We start from the raw sequence: 27,512 nt of genomic DNA on the forward strand, positions 1-27,512 counted from the left end.
GCCACGGCCGCCGGGCGAGGGGACCGGCGCCCTGCGCAGCGCCCGCGGCGGCTGCAGCGTCCCCTGCCCGCCGCGGGAAGGCCGGCGGGGCTGGAAGGACACCGCTACTACACCTCCGGCCGGGCACAACCACGTCCAACATCGCCACCGCTCGCCAAAATGGAGCCGGCCGGACCCCGCGCCGCTCCCCCCGCCCCCCCCGGCAGCGCCCTCCCCGCCGGGCGCCCTACCTTGGTGATGATGAGGGGCTCGCCGTGCTCGCGGCCGCCCTTGAGGGTGAAGCCCCAGGGGGCTCCGCCGGTCAGCAGCACCTCCACCAGCTTGTAGCCCTCGGCGCCCCTCTGCTCCACCATCACCACCATCTGCCCCGGCTCCACCAGCGCGGCGCTGAGGCGCGGGTCGCCGCCGGGCAGCCGTTCCCGCCCGCCGCGCAGCCCCACGTCCTCCATGGCGCCCCCGCGCCGCCCGCGGCGGCCGTCGGGGCCGCGGCTCGCCTGCCTCTGCCGGCCGCTCCCCAGCGCCAGCCGGCGCGCGGCGGCCCGCCGAGCCACCTACCCGCCCGCCCGGCCCGGCCCCATCGGCGGCGGCCGAGGGCTGCCCCCCTTCGCCGCGTCCCCTCCCCTCCTGCGCTCTCCTCCTCCTCCTGCTCCCGCCGTATTGTTTCACGGCGAAGCGGGGCCAGCAACTCCCAACTTGCGGCACACCAGCGGCGGGGCGAACGCCGCCGAGGAGACGGCGAAACCTGCGCCCCGCTGGCAGCTCCCGCCGCGGGGGCGCCGCTCTCCCCTCCCTCTCGGGCAGGGGAGCCCCGGCCCGGCCCCGGAAGGGGGGCAGCCCGGGCCCTGCGGGACGAGGAGGAGGAGGAAGGTGGTGGTGGGCTGTCCGCCAGACAAAGGCCGCCGGGCTGGCCCCGCGGCGGGCACGGGGTCCGCAGCCGCGGGTCACGCAGGGGCCGCCCCACCACGGGCGGGGGTATGGGGCGGCCGCGGCACCCCTCAACAAAAGCGGCGAGCAGGTGGAGGGCAGGGCAAGGCGTGCCGCGCCGGCCCCACAGCAGCAGCAGGCGGGCAAGGGCCTGCCCCCGGCGGCGGCGGCGGCACTCCGCCCGCGCCGTGCCAGGCAGCGGGGGGCCGTGGCTGCCGCCTCCCGCCTCAGGGCGGCGGGCGGGAGCCGCGGGGTTAAGCGCTGGGGCTGGCACGGGGCGGGAGGAGGCGAGGCAAGATGGAGGGCGAGGCCGGGGGCGCAGCCCCTCCGCTGGGAGCCGCCGGGACAGGCGGGTGCTCGGCCGCGGCATCTCCTGGCTGCCCCCCGCCCAGTCCCCCCTCACCGGGGGGAGCCTCGCCCGCMCGCCGCCCCCGTCCACGCCGCGCCCCTCCGGGGGCGAGCGGGGAGGGCACCCAGCCCCGCCGCGACCTCGGCGCCGGGCTGAGGGGAGGCCCCGGCGGCGGCGGCTTGGGGGCCCTTCGCGGCCCTGCTCCTCCGCCCTGATCCACGGGGCTGGGGAGGCGGGTTTCGGGTGGGAAAGGCTCGTGGGCCGGGCTGGGGGGCACCTGCACGCGGGCCGGGCTTTGGTGGAAAACGGCTTGGCCTGACACCTGTGTGGGAGGGCGGTGTGCCCCTTCCCTTCAGCTGCATAAAAACAGCRCAAGAAGTCTGAGGGAAGAGAGCGAAGCACAGCTGGAAGTGCTGTACCTGGAACAAGTACTCTTGTGTGGGTGGGARACAGCATTTGGAGTTGCCCTAGTATCTTCACTGTGATAGTGCTGAGGTTGGGAATGAAATGCTTGTTTCTTGCTGGTCTCCATTCTTTCAGTTTAATTTCCCTGCTTTGTATGAACTTTCAGTGGCTTAAAAGTACCAGCACACAATCATCAAGAGAGTAACTGAAGTCAACAGTCCCAGTAACAGGAGATTTATGGATAGCAGGGAAATATTTGATTAGAAAAACTGGTATTTCTTTGTGATTCAGGGACAAAATGGGGGAGAATAACAATTTGAAGTTTAACGTATCCCTAAGTATGCGCATTGAGTGAGATGTAATAGGTTACATCATAAATGATAAGATCAACTTGTGCTTCCAAAAACTTTTTTTCRTTGTAACCACTCCTTTTCAGCTGCCACGCATTCATTCTCCCTGATCTGAAACCTTTTATTGTCTCTAAGAAATTAAAGATTTACATTACTATTCTGGCTTTTTGACTTAGTCTTACAAACTGAAGAATGATGAAAAAACAAGAGTACAGATTTTAAAACTGGAATGTGTAGAGTTAGGAAGTGGCAGCTTTATTAAGGAAGCCAAATGAAGAGTATAAATCTGCTACTGTCAGACTTACTGATTTCATCAGTGGAAAATGTGGACATGTTTTGTAATTGAAAAATTGCATTTTTTTAATGCAACATTGCAACAAGCTGCTTCATGGTGGTATACAAAAGTGACCCAAATGCCTCTTCCTACCATGTACAAAGAGCTATCAAGTTTTATTATCAAACGAAGTTTGTGAGCTTCTGCCCTTGCACAACAAAAACTTTCTGCATTAAAGCGGAGTCCTTCCACAGTATTTTTCTGTGCCTTTATACCTTGGTATGCTTAGTTAACGTTTTTCAAATGAAATTTTATTCTACTGAATTTACTAGGCCTTATTTCTTTCTGTTGTGGTAATTGTTTATCTGTTCCCTACTTAGTTGTTGAGGCTACCAAAACTGTGAATGAATTTCTCTTATGACAAGATTTTATTTAAATAGTATCAAAGACAGTATGCTGTTAAGACAAGGTCTGTTTCACCTTTTATGGCTATAAATGGTATATTTTTTCCATAAGAAACTCTTTCATACTGCACACTTCTTCAATTCTGCATTAACTTGTGCAGGGTACCTTCAGGATGAGTCTAGAATAGTATGTTTTATTTTAAGTCTTAAGAACATTCGTTGTGATGGACCTTACAGTGCTAGATGAGCTTTTTTTCCCCCTCAACAGCTGAGGTGTTTGAAAGGAGACGAGGCTTCAGACTCATAGTTATGAAGTGAAGAACTGAGGTGAATTAAGCCATTAGGCCTCCCACTGTTTGTTACTACTGCTTTCCTGGAGGTTACCAGCAATCATCACAGTTGGTTGAAGAGAAAAAGTGTTTCTGCCATAGTGATTTGAAAAAAAAAAAAAAAATGATGCCCCAGGGTATGCATAGTTTACTGGCAATTTAAGTTAAGATGCTGGGCTATGAAATGGAGCAGCAGTGCCATGACACATGTTCTTTGGCAGCTCAGTTACATGGGTTACAATCTCCAGCAAGGAGGCAGAGTAGACTCTTACACCTCCTCAGTGAGTTTTGTGCCAATTTAGCTTCTTACATATAGTTAGCTGTTACAGCTGCTGAAGGAATATCATTTTAATCACCAGTAGTGGAAGAAATGTTGCTATATGGAAATGCATACATGGGATAATATCTGTAGTGAAGATGAAAGGATTTGAAAACTCCTTTTCTAAAGCCTAGGGTTTTGGCTGCACAGTGAGAATACTGCCAGAATTCAGGAGAAAAATGGATTTCAAGATAGGAGTTTTGGACTTGAATATCTTATTCCTGGAGAGGTCCCTATAGACCTCAATTACACTATAACAGCAATATATGTAATATTAATTAACAGTAATATCCGTAATACTACTATTGAAGTCTATAGCGCTTGCATGCTGATATTGCACGTGGAGCAAGTATTACAGTGCTTCTAGGACATCTCGTGAAACATATTGTGAATTTTAGTGTCTTTGAAAATAATCATCACAAAGACCAAAACAACTACTACAAACTAGAAATAGTGCTAAGAAGTTCCTGTAGCAGAAGTAAATGGAATTTGGGGGTAATTCAAGGGTTGCCATGCTGCTGGCAGGTTTTTTTTGGACTCTGAGAGTCCAGAGAACCTGGAGAAACAAGTTGGCTAGCAGCCCATGAGACAGACATCCTGGCATAGCTGGAAAACAGGAGAGTTTACTTTGGGAACCTGCCATGTTTCCTCTGATGGCTTTAGAATAATCATYCTCTTCTGCAAAACACTTTGATTTCAACAGATTAGCTATTTTCCCAGAATGAAAAATGCCATATGTAAAAATTCCAGCTGGGTATCTCCTTCGTGATTTAGGCGCTTTCAAAATCTTTCCCAAGTGTATCTTGTTTCTCATGTATTGCAAATGAGGCKTCATCATCACATAATTAGTACTGGAGAAACCCCTAGAACTTCTCAACCTTTCAGATAAATATTTAAATATATGCTAATGTCTTCAGTTCTTTCAGACCAAAAAYATGGTTCTATGTTATTTCTCTAGAGCTTTTTACAAAGCTGAAATCAATGAAAGAATTAGCATTTCATACGAGATCCACTATTTCCTATCCTCATAAGGTTTTAATTCAAGCTTTGTTCAATTCTCACTTAAAATGTGGGTCTTAAGACATGGAGCACTTACATATGGAAATAAACCAGGGATTTAGCAATATATAGGACTTAGCTGTGGTGATAAACCTAAGAGGGAAAGGTCTCCATGTCTCTGTCTATAATGCTTTATAAAAGACAGCTAGGGAGTGATACCTATTTCGGAGGCAAAATGGCACAAGCTGACTCAAACTTGCATTAATTTCTACTATTCAGGCAGCTAATTTCTGTAACAGATTTGCCTCGGAAAGACAGAAGTTAGCTCAAGCAGAGCAAGCAAAGTCAATGAGCGATCTGCCAAAGTGTGGACAGTCAGAAGTATATAGGTCAAGCTTATTCCCTGACCTTTTATTTTAAGAGTATTTCCACAGATTGTATGAAAACAGTCCTGAAATTGCTCTCAAGGTTCCTCAGAGTACAATTACTGGATTATTTTCATTAGAAAATAAAACCTTATCTGCAAACCAATGGTGAACGTAAGTGGTCTGTATAGACCACCAAGTTTGGATGCAAAGAAGTTTTGTTTCTGAAAAGGAACATAGTGCACAAAACCACCAATGTAGATATATCCTCCACGTCCACAGTGTCTTAGTCTTCAAGCTATGCGAGGCCATAATTCTGCTGTTAGAACTTTCAAACTGTCTGGATAACCAGACTCCCTCCCATGCAGTTCTTCCCTGAATGAAACGTGTGTCTTTATCKGCAGTGCACGTCTGCATACCCTTCGTCTCTGCCAATGCAGGGTAACCAGATTATGAAAGAAAGAGAAAAGAAGAGGAGAAATGACATAGGTATGTCCCTGCCATGTAACTTAAGGCAGGTCTTGTAGTGGAGAACATGCCCTCTGAGAATCAAGGCCGTTTAAAGTCAATTGCTATTGGCACCAGAGTTGCACAGTACATTGCAGAGACATGTCAGCAACACGACAGGCACACATGATCAGTACCTCAGAACAATTTTCTAGGGGTGAGAATGTTCTCTGCAGAACTAACTATGTCTGTGAGTAACCAAGAGGAAAAAGTCTTTGATTTGCTAGTAGTATTGRCCCAGCTCTAAAGTACAGTTCAAGAATTCAGAATACAGTTCAGAAGCACTGAGGTGCAGTTTAGAAATTGAGATTCACTAGATCTGTAGACAGATGAAAAGGCAATGAGCCTAACACATTACTGTAATCTATAACCTACTTCRGGATTTATAATTTTTATGATTTTGCATGATAACAAGATTGAAATTCAAATAAAGTGAGAATAGTAACTCCTCATGAGGTAGCAGAGTAAGAAGACAACATACAACCTAACAAGAGGAGGTGAAGAGGTAACAAGCTTTCCCTGTGGATGGGCCTTTAAGCTGGCAGTCAAATGCAGGCACAAGTGGAGTCATACTGCCGTGAGCCACAGTGCCTCTGGTATCTGTATGCTTGTTTCCTTTTCAGTTCCTGCATTAGGGCTCTTCCCCCAATCAGGTTATAAGCATCTTAAACTACATCTTTACAAATAAACTAAAAAGGAKGGTCAGAGGGCACAGATTCAGGGACTGGCACAAGACAGTCCACTCTGCTTCACTGTTAGCATGCTAACTGACCAAAGCCTGGGTGCAGTTTGGGAGAAAGTTTGGACCAAAGACTGTTACTGTTCGGCAGTTTGAATGAAGGCAACCTYGTTTGGTTGTGGAAGAGAGTTCAGCTATGCAGATGCTATATAGCTTTATTTGGTCACATATATATGGTGTACAGCTTCATTAAGCTGGTATTTGTCTACTTCATGGAGTTCCATCATTGCAGGGAAGCATCATTTGTAACAGTCTTGCTCTTGCATTTCTGATCTTTGTGCAATAGGGAGTGTTTTTCGCTGTTTGTCTTCTGTGATAACACAAGTTACGTAATAACACTCTGTAGAAACAGCACTGTGTCACTTGCCCTTATGTGTCAGAAAACAATCACTGGCCTATTTTAATTGCTTAAATGACATAGCCTCAGAAGCCAAGAARTAGTCTTTAATGAAATTAAACTAACTTCTAATATCTAATGTATCTTATGTTTAAATTCTGTACCTGATGAAGATCATCACTGGAGCAGGGATGATCAGGGAAAATGCCACAGGGTAGGTTTCAAGTGCCCTGTCTGGAAAGAATGCTGTGAAGTAAACTTTGAAAAGGGTAGATAAATAGCAAGTGACTAGACTATGCATGAGATCAGACAAAAGCCTTGTAATCTGGTATTTTTCACTTGGACTTTGTCTTCATTGACTAGCTAACCCCAAATAGGCCTTCCTTTTTTTTTCTGCCTATCAGCATTGTGTAAATAAATCTCCCAGCTCATGCTATAAATAGTCACAATTCCTTCATTACAAACAACCTTTCTGTTCACAGTGTGGTTATACAAAACATGCACCATGTCCAGGTGAGGGTTGTGTGATGCAGCATCTTATGAGAGTACATCTAAACGTGTATGCAGTATAAAGTTAATGTTCTTTATTTGCAGTGCTATAGCAGTTTGCCCTAAAGCATCAAGCACATCTAGCTAAAGATTTTTATGTTTTGCTGATATTATGACTGATGTAAGGCCAGTTCTGCACATGCCCAGGAGTCGATGGAGAGGRAAGATCTTCCTGTGTATGCCACCTTCCCAAAGGCTGCCGTGGCCTTTTGTACTGAAGGTATGAATGTGCTAAGCGGTTGGGCTCTCTTCTCTTAGGAGACCCAAGTGGAATAGTTAGCAGGACATGATGAGTTGTTGGCAGGTTCGAGGGCATCCTACTGAGTCAAACAATTAGAAAAAAATGTCAACATTCAGGTTAGCTTTTCTTGGCTTCTGTTGGACTTAAAAAGTGTAAGGCTTTTTAGAAAGTGAGGTACAGTTTCATTAACTTAGTTTTTGGCTACATCATGGAGTTTACTCGTATCAGTAGGATATCATTTGCAACATCCTGAGGAAACAGATTCTGATCTGGCTACTCTGGGGTGTGTTCTTATTCTCCATCGCCTGCATTGACACACATACAACCCCAGAAATGTTTATTAATTTCTTTTGAAAGTCTGAATTACTGGATATTGGAAGTATGCAGCGTTGTGGGGCACAGGTTATCTTTTGAAGAATACTGAGAACAGGATAGACATTGAACATCTTTATAGACCAGGGTACCCTTTGTATACTTACGAAATGAAGACCCAATTTTAAATATCTCTGTATGTGAAAAAGATAATGTTCTTTTGAGTGTGAGGCCATCTTCAGTCTTTTTTACCAGTCAGTTTCTACACAAACTGTCTCGTGTTGTCTGTATRGTTGTAAGACAAGTTTTCTTTGTTCAATATATACTGAAAAGGAGTATCTTTTTATTCTGTGGATTAATGTAATGAAGACAATGAATAATGATGGAATCTGTGCAGAAATGTGGCCACAAAATCTGTCTTAATGCAGATTAAAAGACTAATATTCTCAACATTGGCACAGAAAATCAAGGAGTTTGTTCCACAGTCCCTAAGAAAAAATTATTTTCTCCACCTTATGGATGCATTTTTCCATTTAGTCACTTCGTACTTCATCCATATAAACCTTGGAGACTGATTTAATCCAAAATAGGCACTACTTCAGTAACTAATTGGTGTATGTTTGTTCATAAAAGTCAGGTAGGATAAAATTCTCCTGGAAAAGGCATATAAGAGGTAAATAAAATATTTGAAACATGATTGCATCAGTTACATATGCACAACTACTTAGCTATTCAAACRCCTTGTCTGAGAGAGGTACGTATGAGCTCATGAACCACTGACAAAACATAGTATGTAAAAACTATGTATGAAGTGAAGTAGCTAAGGTCTTCATAAGGAGTTAGTGATTCTTTGAATTATACATATAAACAAATAAATAGTGTTCTCTTTTGTAAATCCATACATTTTCTTTTCCTTTTTAAACCAGTGCTGTAGTTTCAGACTTAATTAAAACAGATTAAAAAGTCTGTAACTGCACACTTAAATRTAAGCCATACTATACTCCTTTAACAGCAGAAATGCATGCCTGTCATATTATTTTAAGCCAATTGTTTTCCTTTAGAACCAGGTAAGCCAGTGTTTCAGCTTAATGATGAATGTGGGCTTCACTGAAATACTGTTTCCCAAGTCCAAGAGAGCATGAGAGGGGTTTTCTAAAAACTACGCATGTGGAAAAAGCGCTTATTCTCCTTGCAAGAAATACTGTATTTTTTTTCATTCTTGAACATACAGCTAAAAATGTATAAAAACAAGACTGGAAATTTCAGTATCATGCAATTTTCTGTTTATTCTATAGCATTGTTCAACTGGTATTTCAAATGACAGATTGGGAGGTTTTGTGGATGTTTCTTCTATGTGTGCTAATGTTTCTCTCCAACCTACAGCATTTGCTTAATTGATATGCTGTCCTGGTGGTAAAAAGGAAGAGAGAAAATATTTGTGGGTATGCCTTGTACCACTCAAGTCAGTGGGAACTTTGTCAAAAATTTCAGAGGGAAGGAAATTAGGACCTATAGAACTATTTAAGTTTTACTGAACACTGAAGTTCCTTAACCAGGTAAAATAAGTTTCTTTGTTACTTTTGTTTCCTTTGCCCTTGGCCCTGACTTTTATCCTCTTATTTGCATACCCACAAGAAGCCGAATTAATTTCAAGTATAAGACTGCCAACTTTGAATTTCTTTGATTGTTTTGACTCTTTGTACTTTGAGCACAGTGGCAAGGGCCAGAGACTAACTAGTTATTACCAGCTGAGATAGTGAGTGACTCATTATTTTGGAGATCTGTCTCCCATTTAGCCTCATCTGTCCACGTCTACATGCATCATGGCAGGTTCCCATTCACTCATGAATCCCTTTCTTTTCTTATTAGATAAGTTCTTATTAGATAAGGGTCCTACACTGAGGGAGGARTAACCCTAGGCACCGCTACAGGCTAGGAACTGACCTGCTGGAAAGAAGCTCTGTGGAGAAGGACCTGAGAGTTTTGGTGGACAAATTGACCATGAGCCAGCAATGTGCCCTTGCAGCCAAGAAGGCCAACAGTATCCTGGGKTGCATTAGGAAGCCTGTTGCCAGCAGGTCGAGGGAGCTGATCCTGCTGCTCTCTTCAGCCCTGGTGAGGCCACATCTGGAGTACTGCATTCAGTTCTGGGCTCTCCAGTMCAAGASAGACATGGAGCTACTGGAGAGASTCCAGCGTAGTGCTACGAAGATGATCAGAGAGGACTGGAGCATCTCTCTTATGAGGAACGGCTGCGAGAGCTGGGCATGTTTAGCCTGKAGAAGAGAATACTGAGAGGGGATCTTATCAATGTCTAAAATACCTTAACGGAGGGTATCAAGAAGATGGGGCCAGACTCTCTTCAGTGGAGCCGAGCAACAGGACAAGAGGCAACGGGCACGAACTGAAACACAGGAAGTTCCACCTGAATATGCCACATATCATACACTTTGCTTCCAGTTAAAATGATCAGTGAAAGAATCATATACTCCCACTGTAAGTAACTGTATAATCAAATCCTGAGAGAATAGGAGGGAAGGGACCCAGAAGAAGAGGTTAAAAATCAAACCTTCATTCAAGGGAATAAAGCAATAAAAATAGGGCGGACAGCTGGCAAAACTGTGAGGAGAAAAGGAAAAGAAGATGTAAAGAGTAATCTCTAGAGCATAAGACTTGAGAAATAAAAGTAATTCCAAGGCTGAATAAAAGAGGGAGAGAAGTGAAAAGTATTAAATGGTAAATCCACACAGGCAAACTAGAAAACTATAGTCAAAATCAAYGAAAACAAATGATAAAAAGAAAAAGTAAGACATGAAACATTCCAGCTGGAAGCCAGAACAAATGATCAGGATAGCAACTTGACATGCTTTTCAATGTTTGAAGGAAAGAAAAAGAAGGAAAGAAATGAGGAATATGAAGGAAAAATTTAAGAATATGGCAATACAAATGACAGGCTTCTATTACATAGTTTGTAGTCTAATAGAGTATCTGTTGCTGTTCTAAGTATGGATCAGGCAATATAAAGTAACCTTAAAATGAGAACAAACATTAATTATTTTAATATATATACATTTGCATTTTGTATGTGGTGTATTGTGGCTTTAGTTTAAAGGATATCGTCTCTGTGTGGAAACWTTGCAATTTTTGTTCTTGAACTCAGTTGCCCAGGAACTTGTTCTTCTCTGAACCTTTCTTTGGTAGTTTCCTCTAGACTAATTTTTAGCATTTATTCTCCCTTAACAGAAAAAGTGGGTATTGTATTCCCACAATGAAGTTATGCTTTTAGGTAATATCTTTCTGCCTAGACTCCACAGAAAATCCTTATATTTCTTGAGAAATTTGCTTAAGATACACTGAATTTACTATAGATTTTGCCTGGCTGAAGCTGCAGGCATTGGCTTTTAGGCAGTGATTTGCAGGAAAAAATAGCATTTTCTGTGTTCCACTTATTTATAACACAGCTAGCCAGGTAGATTACAATGCWGTATCTTGACAGGTAGCAACTCCTAATTTGCACTGTTAATCTCTGAGARGGAATGAAAGCTTATGAATCCCAAACCTTATAATGACAACAGAGCATAGATACTCTCCTTTAGCGCCACAAGATTTTGTGTTTCCAGAGTAGGACAATCTGTTTCACAACCATGCTCCCCCAATATTTTTTGTATATATGGTAGCAACAAACCATAGGGTTGCTGCATCCAGATCAGTCATCTCTCTGGACCAATGAAGTAGGAGAACCTCTCTGTGCTGGAGAGGAGCAAAAAGATTCAGGCAGGACTCAGCTTTAAACTCAGCTGCCTGAATTTAGGTGGCTGTACGTGATGAGGGTACTTAAGTTCCCRTTATAGTCAGTGGAGCTTACTGAGCCATTCAGCTCATCAGGTACTTTTATTTTAGGAAAAGCTGTACTGCTCTCTAGACTCCACTGGCTAATACTGTCTTAGCTGACTAAGATCTTGATTGACTATAATGGAAGTTTCAGACACCTTGCTGARTTTGGACACCTACATGTAGGAGCCTGATCTGCAAGCTAAAATCCTGCTCCTCAGGTCTTTAGCATGGGCACAGCACTGAAGAGTCCTCTCTAAGTAAAGGGTTGTTGGATACCATTGTGTGCCTGGGATCTTGGCCTCTAGCTGCAGCTCCTGCCCTGCTAAAGGCTAAATATATACATACATACATACATATATATATACATATATATATATATATATATAATGTAAGCTAGACCACTGAAAAAAAGAGAGAAAAGAAAAGACAAAAGGTTGTCATTTGTTCTTATAAGGAATAATTATAAAATCCAGGGCTGTATTATTTAAAACTCAGTTCAGTTCAAGTATGTTGGCAATGCTCCCTCCTTTTTTTCCCTGCATGTATTCTTACAGACAAGTTTTCTGAAGGGGTGAAGGCTGGGAATTTGAAACTAGTCTGAGAGAAGAGAGTCATTTTTGTATTTATGATTGCAGGTATTTGCTGCTGTATCTAATAGGACTTCCAACTTAAAGGATTTTGTCTAGCTTTTAAAGTAAAAATAAACATTACAGATCAAATTCCTATTTTCGTATTAAACTCAAAAAAAAAAAAAGAGAGAAAAATACTCATGAGGAATCAAAAGTCCTGGAATTTTCCACACCAGGGTATCTAAGAGGACTTACTCTGTGTTTTAAATGAGATGAGATTAATATCGTCTTCCTAAATGTAGTCTCTTTCTCGAGTGATAGGACATAATGTTTCTAATTACCTAATGTTTCTAATTTTAATTATGGAGATGGGTGGGTTGGATCACTAAAATTTAGATTTTGGTTAGGATGTGCATGTGRATTTATAGCCCTGTTCCTGCTTGTAAAAGCTGGAAAAGCTTGTTGTCTGGGCTCATCTTTTCAATTAATTTGCAGTAATTAAAGTGTAATGTGTGGGGTGGGGCTAAAATGAAATACAATTAAATTTCTTCTTGGGTATCTCCATCCTTATTTATTTTAAACTATATTCAATGCTCTCATGAGTTTAAGTCTTCCTGTATCATACTGTGCAAGCAGAAATATTTGAGTGAACTGTTGCCAATAGCTCTGAGCAAGAAAGGGGCATGTTTCAGATTACACTGAGTTTTGTTGTTCAGATCTGATCTCCTTTCTAGGAGAGTCTGAGAAAGGCAGCTCTAGGGGATTTAGTTCTAGCAGCAGCAGCACATGATCTATCAATCGCGTGATTCTTACCACCGAGGACTAATGGGGAGGGTGAAGAAAAAGCTAACAGTGCCTTCTGGAAGCAACAGCAGCTTCTTCTGCTCTTGGGCCTCTTCCAGCAGCTGGACTCTTCATGGCTTCTCCCAGGTTGGAAACCTACTGCTGCCCTAACCGAGATGCAGCCACACAACTAGTGATGACCTTCCAGCCCGAAGTCTTCTGTGGAGTCTGCATTGGCAGCACCTCCGTCAATCTGCTGCTGACCATCCTGCAGCTCCTGCCAAAGAAGGGACAGAGCCCCAGGAAGATGCCCAAAGCCTCCTCCTCCTCCACCATCCTTCTGCTTATCTCTGCTTGTGACATCCTTGGTGGCTTAGGTAAGGATCAGCTTGATATCCCTGACTATTGCTGTGGTAGGCTTGCATTGCTTTGAGGTGCACTAGCCAAACGAGCTRGTTAGTGGCCAACAGAAATGCGTGAGGGAAATTTCATGTATTCGTGGGAAGATTTGGGCTAAATGAGATCAGAAGATGATGGACCTTTGGAGGAAACATGTTGTTTAGTAGTTAAAATTTAAAAGTAACAGATCTTAACATATCTATACTGAAATTTGTACTTTAAAACAAAGGAAAATCTGGAACAGTCRCTGGTTCTTAGAGGAATGCATGGAAGTAGAAGCGAAGGAAAATATTTTAAGACTGAGGCTGGCATCCAAAACTTAGCTGATCCTAAGGACTGAATTTGAAAAACACTTTTATCTTTAAATCCTCCCACACAAGGTTTGCACTGCTGTTCAAATGCCAGTCACTTCTCTGGGCATATCACAWTGACAGCAAATTAGTTTAAATCGCAGTTGTACACAGATCATGTTGAACACAGGCTTTTGAAATGTGAGAAAAGCTCCCTTATCAAGGACAACCTGCTGCCTACTCTCTGAGTGATAGGTTAGAGGAACAAAACAACAGAGCTGGACACACATGATTCAAAATGAGACTGCTGTGTCCAAATCTGTCATGTCTGTAGATGTTGTTTACTGCCAGATTAGGCATAAATTACTACTACACTTGCTATGAAATGCAGGAGGAGGTTTTTCTACAATAACGTTTTTTTCCCCACATACATTAGATAAAAGAAGTAATACTGTCTTGTCAGTCTCTCTAGCTGCTCGGGAAGGGTGTAGGACTTCGGACCTTTACCCCCTTTCGTACCGAGCCAGGTTTTCTCATAGTACTTAGTAAGAACCAATATTAAAACAAATGGTAGCCTGGGAATAAAGAAGGAGAGAGATGTAAAGGGTGTGTACATTCACCTGGGAAAGATCTTCTCAGTCAGATGAGGCCAGCAAGAGATAAAATTAGTTTTCTCCCTTTCTCTCTCATTGGCAAACTAAAAGTATTTATCCTGCACTGTCTTTGAATTAGACTCACTTCAGTAGGTGAGAAACCTTTCTCACTTGGTGGGAAACCTGGTGGGTTCRTTATGCTGTATGCTAGTGCTTTAATACCACTTTCAAGCAAAACCAGAAATTCTTGCTAACAAACTSTAAGTTCATTTAAAAAATCAGTATTGTTCTCATCTAATTCTGAAGCCCTATGCGTTCAGTCCTTTGACAGACAGAAAGAGCGTTGCTTGTRAAAATGAAGACAGTGAAAATGAAGATATTTTTCTGAAATGAGAGATTAAAGAAATCAGCATTAGCATATGAAAATATGCAGGTAAAATTGTAAATAGCCAGTTACTGTTTTATGTCAATCTGTTAAATGYTAACCAATTCATTTTACCAGTGTTTGATAGTATCTGTAGGTAAGTGAGATTTTAATCTATAGAACACAGCATTTCAAGTTCCAGCAACTTAAAACTCTGGTGCTACTTTCACTGAAAGATTACACTGACATTTAAATAGTGCAGTTGTTTCCTGCTCTTTCCATGTACAGATCTAGCCTTTTTGTTAAAGCACAAAATCTAGGCTACAATGTGAAAAATGTGGCCAGGAAAAAGCATGTGACTTAAATCATGTTAACAGATTCAAAGCATTAATGCATTTTTCTTTAGGTATGATCTTCAGATCAAGTGTATGGTTAGGCTTTCCAGGCTTCATAGCCAACATTTCTGTGGTGAATGGGACCGACATATGGCCTTCTGCTTTCTGTGTGGGAAGCGCGGTAGGTACAAACATCATCTCCATCTTGTTTTGTTCACAGTACCTTTATGTGGGCAAGCTGTTGTATCCAGAAGGAAATTAAACTGTGAGTCAGAGCCTAAATATGATGGATTTCAGCCTCTGCCACACCTGTACAAGTATTTTCATGCCTCCCCCTGACAGCCCAGGCTCAGCGTGGGCAGGGTGCTAGACACTGTAAATGAGCACCATAAATACAAGGGAGCGGAAAAGAGCCCCAGTGCCCTTTTCCAGGCAGCATATCTGCCTGGTCCAAAGCGTTCTGCAGTATTCACTCACCACAGAACTGCTGGGCTAGGAGCTCTTCGAAGGGCAGACCTAAACTGAGGTCAGGCACACAACTGTGGAACAGTAGAGATGTTCCCAAACTGGCTGTGAAACCACTTGGTYGGCTCCTGCTGGCCCAGCATCACTAATGACAGTGAATCCAGCGTGCCCACAACGCGGGGTTGCTTGGCCATCCGCTCTGGCAGAAATTACAGCCTGCCTTAATACCATATTGCAGGGACAAATTGAATTCAGCAACTTAGGTAACTCAAATTAGCGTTTTCAATGTTACACTGTGTGTTTTAGTCACACGTGGACTGCAGGATAAATATACCCAAAGACACAAAGCTGCTGGCAGAAGTGCTCTCCTTACTATGTATATTGCTTATACACGGATACAGGCATTCATAAATGGCTGCATCAGGTCAAATGCAGTTAAGTATCTACTAAGTTAAAATAAGAAAAAATAAATGCATTCCGAAAGTACAAATTGACTCAGTTTCAAATATTACAATCACAGTGCTGAACTATATAATAYGAATTCACTCTGCAAGAAGAAAGGTCACAGATTTTTACCAATACATGAAGAATGACAAATAAGACAAATCATCAATTTACCTAAATTTAGTAGGAATGTAGGGTACCCAAAGAACAGTATTGGCTTTACAATCCGAAGTTTACAATATAGAAAAAGGTATGCTGCATAGGAACAATTACTCAGCTCTAAAAGGTTTTAAATAAAACAATATGTACAAAAAATGCAACTCACCATACCTTATATGCCTAAATAAGGGCAAATACAGTGTTTTACTGTACATACAGATTATCAGTCACACACACCTACCATTTCTCTATTTTCCATCATTTATGTTTAARTTTTGCTTGTAAGGTGCAGTATTTTTTCTTTAAGAAAAGGGAAAACAATAACATCAAAATCTTGTAATGTTCTAGTCTAAAACTATGTTTCCATTTGTCTGAAATGTCAATTTCTGGTGCTTAACACAGGAAAGAATATTTTTAAAGAGTGGGAAAGATACTGTGTGTAAATTGTTTGCTTTTCATTTTAATCTCAGATTAGACAGTGAGCATGACAGCYCTACCACAATTTCTATTTTTGCTTTCTTGGGCACCAAGCAAAAGTGTTGCAACTTGGGTTCCTTACTAAATTTAAATTTAATTATACTGAGGTGAAAAATGATCCTCCTTCCACTTGTTTCCTCTAACATAGTCTCACATGAGTTAATAAAATGTTTCTGCTTCTATTTTAAGTTTCTTTTAGTGCTTCTGTTTTGTTTCATTTACCTGAAAACCAGTAGAAATTTGAAAAAGGCATCTCCTTTGAATAACACCCTCTGATTTGTAGGTGGATACCTTCTGAGGCACTATTGCAAGATGTGACATTTTGCAAAAAGTGAGGGTAGTATATGACAATTTTGTTTCTTAGGTACATATTTTTTATATGTATTTTTGAGAGAGTCTTGTCTATAGTGGATTTCCCAGATGAAGAGACCTCACAGTTTAGTTTTGATATATATGTGAGGTGAATTGTTCACTTCTGCAACAAGTATGTAAAAGTGCTGATTAAGTTACAAACTGAGTGGAATGGATAAAGTGCATTAGAAGGAAGACTGAATGAAATTTTACCTTCTGAGTTCTGTGCACTAGCAATATGCCACATTATTTGAATAAAAGGCTGAATAATTCACGTCACAAATGACTAGATGTAGGGTCTACACCCATGATGAAAGAAAATATTTCACAGCTTGATTTACCTTTTGGAGAAAGGAATGCTAGATCTTTATTCACTGGTGTTTGGCTCARAAACAAGTATGTTGGTTTTCAGCTGTAAAAGGATGCTACTGTGGAGCYGTGACAAAGGACATTTAGATAAAAACTGAAAGAGGGACTAAGAGGGAAGGTAATCTGAATATTAAAATAATTCCAGACTAATGGAAGAATGTGCTACAAAGAGCCAGCTCGTATGGGGAAGAACTTTGGAATTTGTAAACAGAGGCAAAGAAAGCTCAGTTATCTTATATACACTCATGGGAAAAATATATATGGTCAACTCACAAATGCAGTGGAATTTAACTTGACTTGAACCTGTGCCTAGAACTTTCTTTCTGAACTTTTATTGAAGAAATTAGAGAGTTTGATACGGATAATTTTTCCAGAGGATTTYTTTCTCCAACTTACTGTCTTTTTTCGTATTTACTATTCCCTAACCCAAGTTCTTGAACTTGGAGCAAGCAGCTTTTGCCTTCAGAGCCCCCAGTGCAAAGGCACACAGTCGTGATGACTGACATGAGTTATGTTTTCATGCTTCAGATACTGGGAAACTACTAAAATTTTAACCTGAAATTAAAACATCCACACTGTAAATTGTTATTGAAGAATTTTTAGTTGGACTTCATGTAAGACATTCAAAGATAAAACTGGATAGGTAAAAAAGATTATCTAAGTAACAGGATAAGCTGAGGAAACAAACACTGATTTATCTGTGATGAGATCTGTTAGCTATAGGAGTTTTGTTTCTGTGATTTTGAGTAGCATTTCATACTTCACAATCTCAGTTGCAAAATACACCCATTTAATGAAGAGATCAGCAGGCTACAGGTTTGGTTCCTGACTGTTCCCCACCCCGCTGCCCCAGTGGTACTAGAGACTTTATAAACAGCTGTGCCATTCTGATTTTTTCTTTTCCTGCAGATGTGGATCCAGCTATTATATAGTGCTAGCTTCTGGTGGTTATTTTGCTATGCTGTTGATTCTTACTTGGTGGTAAGAAGATCGGCTGGACTGAGGTACCAGAGCTAAAGCTCTAAATGTGTTACTTGACTTCCAGCACTGTATATCCATGTTTGTATGCAGATATCTAAAAGCATAAATGAAGTTTGTACATATATCTGATGTTCACATGGTTACCAGATAATAATAAGGGTGAATGGGTGTGCTAAGTGCTTATATTGCCAGGGAAATGCTCAGTTACTCGTTTATTTATGCCCAGTTGGCATTTAAATGTAGCTGAATTCATTTTTCCTTTGAAAAAATAAGGTGCAATTCTGGCTCTATCAATTTCAATGCAGCAGGATATTATTTTTTTCCATGCTCCATTCCTGAAATTGACTCTTATGGCAAAAAAGTATTATTCTGAAAATAAACAAATGRGTGGGATGGTGCTAATTTTCATGTAGTTCATTCTCCAGAAATTTTTCTCAGATTTTCTATTTTATCTACTTTTCAGTATTGTCATTGTTACACTCCTGATTGCTTTTGCAGACTTCTTAAGAAGAGAAGGGAATGTGTTTACTATACATTTTCCTGCCATGCCCTATAACTGAAAACCCTTCAAAAAATACCATGCTATAATGCCAGACACAAAATACATGATATTTCTAGGTTAACTATTAGAAGGGCAAAATGACCTTTAGTTGYCATTGCTAACCACAGAATTATGTGATAATGTACCCAAATGATACCAAGTAGTCAGATACTGGAGATACGGTTCATTTAGTAAATGCTATCAAAATGAGGATTTTTGAGTTCCAGCTAGAGTTAACCTCTGCCTGTGAATGACAAACCTGATTTTGTAAAGTCAGGCAGTTTTAGTCTGAAGCAATTGGGACTATCTTCTTCTCCCATGACTATTCATGGGGGAAAAAATGTATATTTGGGCCTCATTCTAAAATCAGAGTAGTCAATCAAGGACTTTCTACACAACCAGATCTGACACTCCCTAAGATAGGAGCTGAATCTGAATAAAAGTTATATATAATGATTTGCAAACTACCAAAGGATAATTTGTGTGATTATTTGGCTCCTTTATGTTTTTCTTCCCCTAATTTACTTTCCATAGGAAAAATGAAAGATGCAGGGTGCCCTCTAGAGATTTGGGGAGAGGAGAAAAGCTTTGCATGCTATAGGCAGGGGACACAGAAGCTCTCTGAGCAAGYCTGACAGACTGCTTTGACTTACCCTTTTTCTGAAGGCCCCTTCTCCACCTGCTGTCCTCAGTTACTGTATTGCCTGCGTTGTTCTGCACCATTTCCTATCCTATTTTTGTGTTGCAATGTGGAAARCATAAGGTATGGTGTCTTTAACTTCTGTCCTGCTTGGTGTGCTTCCAGTACAATTGTCCTGTACCACATGATGACATGGGGCCTAGCAGTCCTGCTCTGCGTGGAGGGAGTTGCACTGCTTTACTACCCGTCTCTTTCCAGGTAAGCAGGAGTCTAGAAACAGACTATGAAATCATATCAGTCTATCATCATTTGAATGTCCTTTGGTCAGTTTTAGATGTGCATATCTAAATACTGACCTAACTTTTTTGATCTTTGAGCATGTCCTACTCGGTCCATGGAATCCTACAAATATCTGCCTGGGTTTTTCGTGRGTCCTGAAGAAACACGCCAGGCAATACATCCTCTTGGGGATGTTGCAGCTCTGTGATATAGCTTCTACTATGAGCTGCTGTGAGCTCATAGAATCACGGAATCGGTAAAGTTGGAAGGGACCWCTGGAGWTCRTCTAGTCCAACCTCCCTGCTCAAGCAGGGTCACCTACAACATGTTAGACAGAGTTGCATCCAGGTGGRSCTTGAAKATCTCCAGAGAAGGAGACTCCACAGCCTCTCTGGGCAACCTGGTCCAGTGCTCCGTCACTCTCACAGTGAGGAAATTCCCCCTCATGTTCAGGCGGAACTTCCTGTGSTTCAGTTTGTGCCCATTGCCTCTTGTCCTGTCACATGACACAACTGAAAAGTTTGTCCCTGTCCACTTGACACCCTCCCTTCAGGCTTTGTTAGGAAAAATGGGCTGAACAAGGCCATTGCAGGCAGGGATTGCTTGTCCCATCATCCTGTTCTCTCATTCCTGATTTTAGCCTTGTAGTTATTCCTTTAAAACTGAAAAAAATTCACAGATGCTACGTGTTAAGAATCAACATTGTGACCCATGGGAACTGGCTGTGAAGATTTATGAATAAGAAATTTAACATCTGCTTACTTCATTCCCCCCTTTTTTATTTTTTAAGTTAAAGTTGAGATAGATAGAATAGTCAAAACTATCAGATGTGGGGGAAAAAAAGTGAACAAGCTCTGAATAATTTCTTTTCAGTTGTGAAAATGGCCTGGAGCATGCAATTCCRCATTATGTCACAACCTATGCCCCACTCCTACTAGTGCTGGTGGTCAACCCAATCCTCTTTAGAAGGACGGTATCAGCAGGTATGCTTGTAATGGCCAACATGAATATGTGTTATTTAGTAAAACAACAATAATGTATAAAGCCATGCTTATGTTTAGTGTTGTGAGATGGCCCCTTGTTAATTCCTAGGGGATACAGCATAGAATGGGAGGGAGTTGCCTATTGAAGTAAAAAGATACCACCTAGCAGGAAAATTTGTCATAGATGCACACTTTGGCATGCACTCAAGTTACACTGTTATAAACCTCTAATGCAGACAGGCAAAGGTGTTTCTGTGATGCACAATGATTCTAGATTTAAAGTATTTTAGACAAGTGTGACATGGAGGCTTAACTCTACTGCAGTAATGGTTCCAACCTAGAATTTGGAATGTAATTTTATCTGCTGTAAAGGTAACGTCGGTGAGATTTGATGGTTGAATTAGCTTCTTCGCAGCTAATACTGAAACATGATCAGAACTTTGTTACTCCTGATTCTAAGATTATGAAACAAATGGGAGTTGTATACAACTCAGCTGGGGCCTTAATGTTCCAATTTGATTTACAATACAGTGCATTGAAGAAATGAGCCTGAAAGAAAAAGCCACTGATTCAATGAATTCTTTGCAAGTAATATTATCAGTGCTATGTGTTTTCAGTACCTGAATTCATACTTACTGTCTACACATTAGATATATAAAAAAGCCAGCAACRGAAGACCTTAAATTCTAAGTTCAGTCTTCATCCTATCTGCCCTACATTCCTCAGCAGTACCATTTTCAAAGGAACAGCTAAGCAAATCTGTGGAATACTTTATTATAGCTAATTAGTTCTACTATGGTACCTCCTATATRTTTTGTTTAAGTCAGAGACCCGATGTGCTAAACACTCAGTACATATACTAGAAAGACAACCCTTATTTGCATCATTGTATTATATCATTCTTGTGACCTGTATAAAAATTGCATTTATGAGAGAGCACTCACCAATTTATACAGGAGAATGTTTTTTATTTAGGATTATAACTCCATATAGGAGCATAAAAACGTAAGGGATGAGTCCAAAGCCTGTGACCAAAATGTTCTATATGCAAAGATAAGCTTTAACCTATAAAGTGTCCATTATCAAAAATATCTGTTACCCTCTGCAATTTGTAAAAACACTTAATAACTTGGCAACTGCATTTTACTTTAGCTACTATTTTTGTACTGTCTGAAGGCACATACTTTTTAAGAATTTTTTGAAATTACCTGCTTGATAACTGGTAAACTTAYCTTTCATATCACACTTCAACCCCAAACAATTGAAGTTACTGGTACCCAGACAAGCAAGTGTTGGTGATATAGCAAGCTAGGGCAATGCATTTTCTAACAGTAGCAAGGTCTTCAGTGACAAACTAAATAATGTGCATAGATGTGTGATATGTATCTGTGTGTGTATGTGCGTGTGTCTGTGTGTGCTTTATGTTAAGTATGTCCATGTTTGTGTCCATATATCTGTGGCAACACTTTATGGTCGAAGTATGATTTCTTATGTTTCCTTGCTCTGAAATGAACAAGCTTTGTTTTCTCAAACAACCACTCCATTCTCTAAATAAAACTCCATTCTCTAAGTAAAACAATAATAAAGAAAATGAACAATAAGCAAGAAAAACATGAAAGTCTGCATGATGTATTCTATCGTCTAAAAAAGAGAGGACCAAGTGAGGGTGTAACTATGACTTAGAAACAGAAAAGTCTTTTCTCCTTGTCTGTAGATCATAATAAAAGAAGAACTGAGCTTGAACTTAAACAAATGTGGTCAAAGCAGGAGCAGAAAAAGCTTTAGTATGGTAAAGGTTGGTAAAGTGTAATATCTTGCCTGGAGAGGTCTTTGAGTGTTCCTCATTTTTCAGCGAGGTTATTGAGACTGCAGACAACACACCTAGATATAATTGTTATGCTCAGGGCCAGGGAATGGTCTGGCTAATCTCTCAAAGTCCGTTATTTCTATGAGAAAATAYGCAGTAAATATGTTTATACTTGTGCGTATGTATGGTCTATTCTACTAATATCACACTTCATTACACACACACAACACACAAGTTTTAAAGCTGTAGCCGTAGTTCTATCAATTGCACAAGTAAATGAAATGTGTAGTGTAGGATAGAATGCGTTCTACTCTAGCCTAAGCATCATACATCATTATATCGCACATCATATAAAAGTTGCAGGCACTACCTTTTTAATTATAAAAGAAAAGTATATTGACCATACTAACTATTTTCTATCTTCAGTGGGACTGAGAGAAGAGAGAAGACRTAGTGGAATATCACCCATTTTAGGAAACCATAATAGATGTGGTTATTTTCCTTAAGTATCAGGCTGCATATGAGATTGCTTGGTGATGGTCCATCCAGCTTCTGAACTGCTGCTAGGGATAAATCCATTTCCTTTGATATCTTTTTGAAGACATCTGTTTTCTGGATCCCTGTGCTATAAATAACAAGATGCATGTATGTTAATGAACACAATTGTATACTTTCCAGTTGCCTCCTTACTGAAAGGGAGACAAGGAATTTACACAGAGAATGAAAGACGTCTGGGGACAGAGATCCAGATCCGCTTTTTCAAAATTATGCTGGTATTCATTATCTGGTAAGGGGATCCATTTTTTTATTTTTCCCAGCTGGAGGCAGTCAGGGACAAAAATAGACTCTGATAGGTTGTTTCATTTTTTTTCACAGACTTTATGTTGCAAAGGAACAAGATCACAAACTAACTGAAGCACTAATGTAGCATAACAAGGCAGTAAGGAAATGATAAAAATGTTTGAGCAACAAGGAAAACAGTAATCCCTAGAAACAATAGCAAAAAGATGGTTGGGCACAACCTAAATGAATAGCTGTCTGGAACAGCAGCGCTCCAGTACTGTGGTCTGATAGACAGCTTTCTGCACTCAAGATTTCTGAGAGCCCACTCTACACCCTTGTCATCAAACATTTCATTGAAAAGCTACGATTTAGATGGTTCTAAGACTAGCTTCAGGCTGCGGACTGTGCTTATGTAACACGGTCGTCGCCTCTACAGTCTGCAGATCACAAGTGTGCAGAACAAGCATTGCGTATCAGCTGGAAATAGCAGGACTGCCATGGTTGCATTCTTCTGTGTGTGAAATTTCTGATCATTTAATCTCTTTTCTATTCTTCCATCTTCTTCCATGAAATAGGACTTTTATGATAGGATACGAAAGAAGTAGAGGAGAGAGAGTGTACTCATCCTTGTCTCCCAATCCCTTGCATCTCTGTCCTAGCAACACAATTCAGTGCAGACGGTTCTGGAGTGGTAGCTGGAACTGAAGGTGTTGGATGCACAAAACAAAACTGAGCAGAAATAGAGCCTGCTTCTGGAGGCAGTGTTTTCTCCTGCAATCTCATAAAATAAAAGCACCAGAAGGGGGGTTGATCCAGTCTACAGGGGTCTGTGTAAGGACCTAGCAAGAAGCAGTCACTGCCATAAAGTGTTTACTATTTACATAGGTAACACAAACAGCAGGAAAAGGAGGGAAACTACCCTGGAGCAGAGAAAGGCTTGGATAGATTTAGCAGTCTATACAACTACTTAGTATAACAATATTTAATATATACTTAACTTAAAAATAACTTATATAGTTAATATAACTACTTAATACACAGATACATTACTGCATGTTACATTGCTTTTAAAGACTGAGGCGGGAGGAAGGCTGCCTTTTTATCTTGTCCTGGCTGCTGTGTATTGAGTGCTCCAGAGGGAAACTATTTTCTTTTCTTTGGAAATAACCACACCTGCTTGGTTTGGGAGAGAGATTTCTCCTGTGCAGGGTGGGGTAGGCTGAGGGAGAGAGAAAGACAGAAGGCAGTGAAGGAGCCCGCAGCATAGCTGTCTGGGAAATGACTGAAAATAATAAGGAGCTTCAAGGCTCCGATATCCAGGCTTCAAGGTTACGGAAAGAGAGAGCCTCATAAAAGATCCCAGAGGGACTACAAAAATGCAGTTGCAACCTAAGGAATTGTGGCCAGCTTGCTAGCCTGGGAGCAAGCGTCCAAGAAGGGACCAACTCCACAAAGACGCGGTAGGGACAGTTGTTTATTTCCATTCTATCCCATTCTGAGTTTTCCTATTAAAAATAATTATGCTTTTAATTTTAGATTTTGTTCTTCTGATAAAAACACAAGCTTTAGAGTGCTGAAACTCTTCTACTGGTCACTATACAGTAAGACTGAGGCAGTCCCATCTTGAAACCCTAGGAATCATGCATTTCTATTCCAAAGTTCAAATATGGAACTAGTTAGTCAGGGACAGAAAACCAATATGGGATAAAACAGAGGCTTGCAGATTTGGGAGAGAAGAGCAGGAGGTTTTACGTTATGATAAAAATATAACCGTAGGAAGGACATTTATAAACTCTTGTAGAAAGTATGACATGGATGCTTTTTGAAGCTWTGGTAGAAATGCAAAGAAAGGCTGCTCTGACTGTTTGGAAGTCCTAAGAAGTAATAACCATTTTACCTTAACCCTTATTTAATGTGGAATAGTCACAGTGTCTTTTTTACAACAAGAGGTTTGATTATGCTCATCCTTTTTTAGAAACAGAAATTACCTTTATTCCTAAAATTTGTTGGAATTTTTAAGGATTTTAAAGTCCACCTTTAGCTATTTTAATTTATTTTACAGAATTTTGAAAGTCTATTCTATTTTAACCTGAAATTTTAGGATATTTAGAGAGACTTTGATTTCTGCAATCTTTTACAACATACATGCTTATATTTGGTTTCTTTATCTGTAAGTGTCTTATTTTTAAGACATAAGCATATATATATATATTTATATATATGTTAAATGGTCTTGTTCTCATCCTTTTTTTTCTTTCTTCTGCAACAGCTGGTCATCCAATATCATCAATGAGAGCCTTTTATTCTATCTTGAAATGCAGCCAGATATCAATGAAATACCCCTGAAAAATATTAGAAGTGCTGCACTGATCTCATGGATTATAATGGTAGGTTAACCATGACATTTCTTAACCTTAGAAATCAGTCACGTGAGGTTGGAGAAACAGCATCAGTATAATGTGTGGGTTTTGATTATGGAAATAAAAAAATATTTTCACGCCAAAAGATCAGGGAAGAAAAGCAGAGAGTAAGAGAGAGGTAGGAGCTGTCACTGGGAGTGCTTTTCACATGTAAACTTAGCCAAAAGGTAACAAAGATCAACTTTTTTTCCTTTTACTAGAGTACACATTCTCTCTATGGGTGGTTCCTATCCATCTGAAGGTATAGGCTAGACCATTATAATGAATTCTGGTCTAACCTTTCAAACCTCTGCTATACACAAACCATAAGGTTTTAGCTCATGATTCCTGAAGGTTCCCTCAAAGCATGGGGATTTTCTGATAAATCTTTGTTTGTAATGAGGATTTTCTGTATTGCTGACTTATAAAAAAAATTACATGATATATCACAATATATGAATGATTATTTGGGGGAAAATATGTGAAAAATCTTGAAGCAATAGATAAAAAGATAACTATAAGATATTGGGCTCTAACTGTGTTCTACCCTCTTTTATTCCTTTGGAATATTTAACAATGGATTTTCCAGAGGTGATAATGTGAGTTCCTGTTTCGAGAGAGTTTATTTTAGAGCTGTTAAATACCTGTAAGGCCTGAACACACTCTGTGTAGTTAAGCCCTTGTGTCAGTTTGTATTAAGCGGTTAAGTATTGCAATTCATTCATCTGCTAGAGATCTTGCTCTTTTTCACCTGGAGAGGAAGAGGTCAGGTCTAGGAACTTAGCCATTTTTTAAACTGTCTGTAAAAATAGTTCGCTATTTTCATTTGAGAAAAATGGAAACATCTAAAACCATTTACTTGCCAAGAGTTCCAAACCAGTGGGAACAGCGATGATGGTTTTGGAAATCATTTGGGACWTTTTTTTTTTTTTTCATCTCCCCTTTTTTCCATTCAACTTCGATGGACAGCCTCACTGGCTCAGAAATCTGCAACAGTTCCAGACAGATCAATTGTTAGTGTTTGAAAAAAAACTGATTGTTAATGTCTACTCTCTTATATTTGGTTTAGCTTCTAAAGAAAAATATAGTGTTTGATTTTGTGAATTAAAAAGTATACAGCTTGTGAGGAATGTTAAAACGCTCTGAGAGACTGACCAGCTGAAATTCCTGCTAGAAAACTGTTTGGCCTTAGTGTTCATGGGATACCCTCAGCCTGCTGAAACAACAGGTTGTAGTATCTCTGATTTGTTCCCATCTACAATAGCCACAACACAGACTTTTATTTGGATGGAAATGGCATCTTTGAAAAGCAAATGTTCAGTGTAAGGGAAGTTGCTAATACATGCTAAATATTTTACTGGAGTACAAATTCCAGCCTTGCTAAGTGTAACTGCTATTGCACTTCTCTTTTGTAGGGCGTTCTTAATCCGATGCAAGGCTTCCTTTACACATTAGCTTTCTACGGCTGGACAGGATGGAGAGTGGATCTGAAATGGCAAAAGAGAGAAATACCCTGGGAATCATTGTCCTCATCAACCGTGGGTGAAAATGCTTATCCCTCACCTGTGAACTACCAAAGCAACATCCATGAGTCAAAGAAGATATCCACAACTGACAGCCAGCAGACCGATGAGGCTATAAGCATGTTGTCTGAAGGTAACACTAGTGGTGATGACAGGTTAACCAGGAGCTCTCCCATCTATCAGGGTTGGTAATTTATAGGTGCATTTATCTTACTCCCTGCCCCCCCACCCTGCCCATTGTCAAGACTGATAAAATCACGGCACCGCGTGAACCATTACTTACTCTGGAATTAGGTATATGCCTAATGGTTTGATGTCACTTCTTGTAACATCTGTGTGTGTGAGAGAGAGTGTATGAGACAGAAATTGTAGTTAATGTCTTCATTCACTTTATAGGGGATGTGTAGAAAGTTTCAAAGATCTGATCATTTTTTAGCAGGAGCATATCTCTGTTACTTATGATTCATTTTCCTCCATTTTATTTTAACCTCTCTTGTAACCTCCATATAGTAGAAGAGTCTTTTGTTTAAATAAATGAATTACTCATGTTGGGTTTTTAAATGTGTTCCCTTACTTGCCTTGCTCAATGTAAAACTCCTTACCTAGAATTACAGCTCTAGGATTTCTTAGGCACACTTTCTATCTTTGACACGCTGGTCAAACATTAGTGACAGCAAACTTTGATGGAAGCACAGATTTACTGTTTGGGTAGAATCTCACTGACAAAGTCTTCTTTTTTAG

The 27,512-nt window shown here is 40.7% G+C and overlaps 2 protein-coding genes across 3 annotated transcripts in view; one reads left to right on the top strand and one right to left on the bottom strand.

Annotated features, from left to right (window-relative positions):
- Positions 1-563, bottom strand: part of SHROOM2 (shroom family member 2) — a 129,430-nt gene extending 128,867 nt beyond the window's left edge. For both annotated transcript variants that reach the window (XM_085321563.1, XM_085321564.1), the window contains exon 1: positions 231-563. In XM_085321563.1, coding sequence (XP_085177689.1) covers positions 231-449 — 219 coding nt within the window. In that variant the 5' untranslated portion in view covers positions 450-563. The remainder of the gene's footprint in view (positions 1-230) is intronic.
- Positions 564-6,990: 6,427 nt separating this feature from the next.
- Positions 6,991-27,164, top strand: GPR143 (G protein-coupled receptor 143). Its single transcript, XM_085321471.1, has 9 exons — positions 6,991-7,070; positions 12,709-12,966; positions 14,642-14,751; positions 17,745-17,839; positions 19,163-19,255; positions 20,150-20,259; positions 22,745-22,853; positions 25,119-25,236; positions 26,664-27,164. Exons 1-9 carry the CDS (start codon positions 7,004-7,006, stop codon positions 26,961-26,963), a joined length of 1,260 nt encoding a protein of 419 aa, XP_085177597.1. The 5' UTR covers positions 6,991-7,003; the 3' UTR covers positions 26,964-27,164.
- The last annotated feature ends 348 nt before the right edge of the window (positions 27,165-27,512 follow it).

The sequence above is a fragment of the Rhea americana genome, unplaced genomic scaffold, assembly GCF_003343005.1.
Source record: "Rhea americana isolate MKP2758 unplaced genomic scaffold, rheAme1 scaffold_7, whole genome shotgun sequence".
Lineage (NCBI taxonomy): Eukaryota > Metazoa > Chordata > Aves > Rheiformes > Rheidae > Rhea > Rhea americana.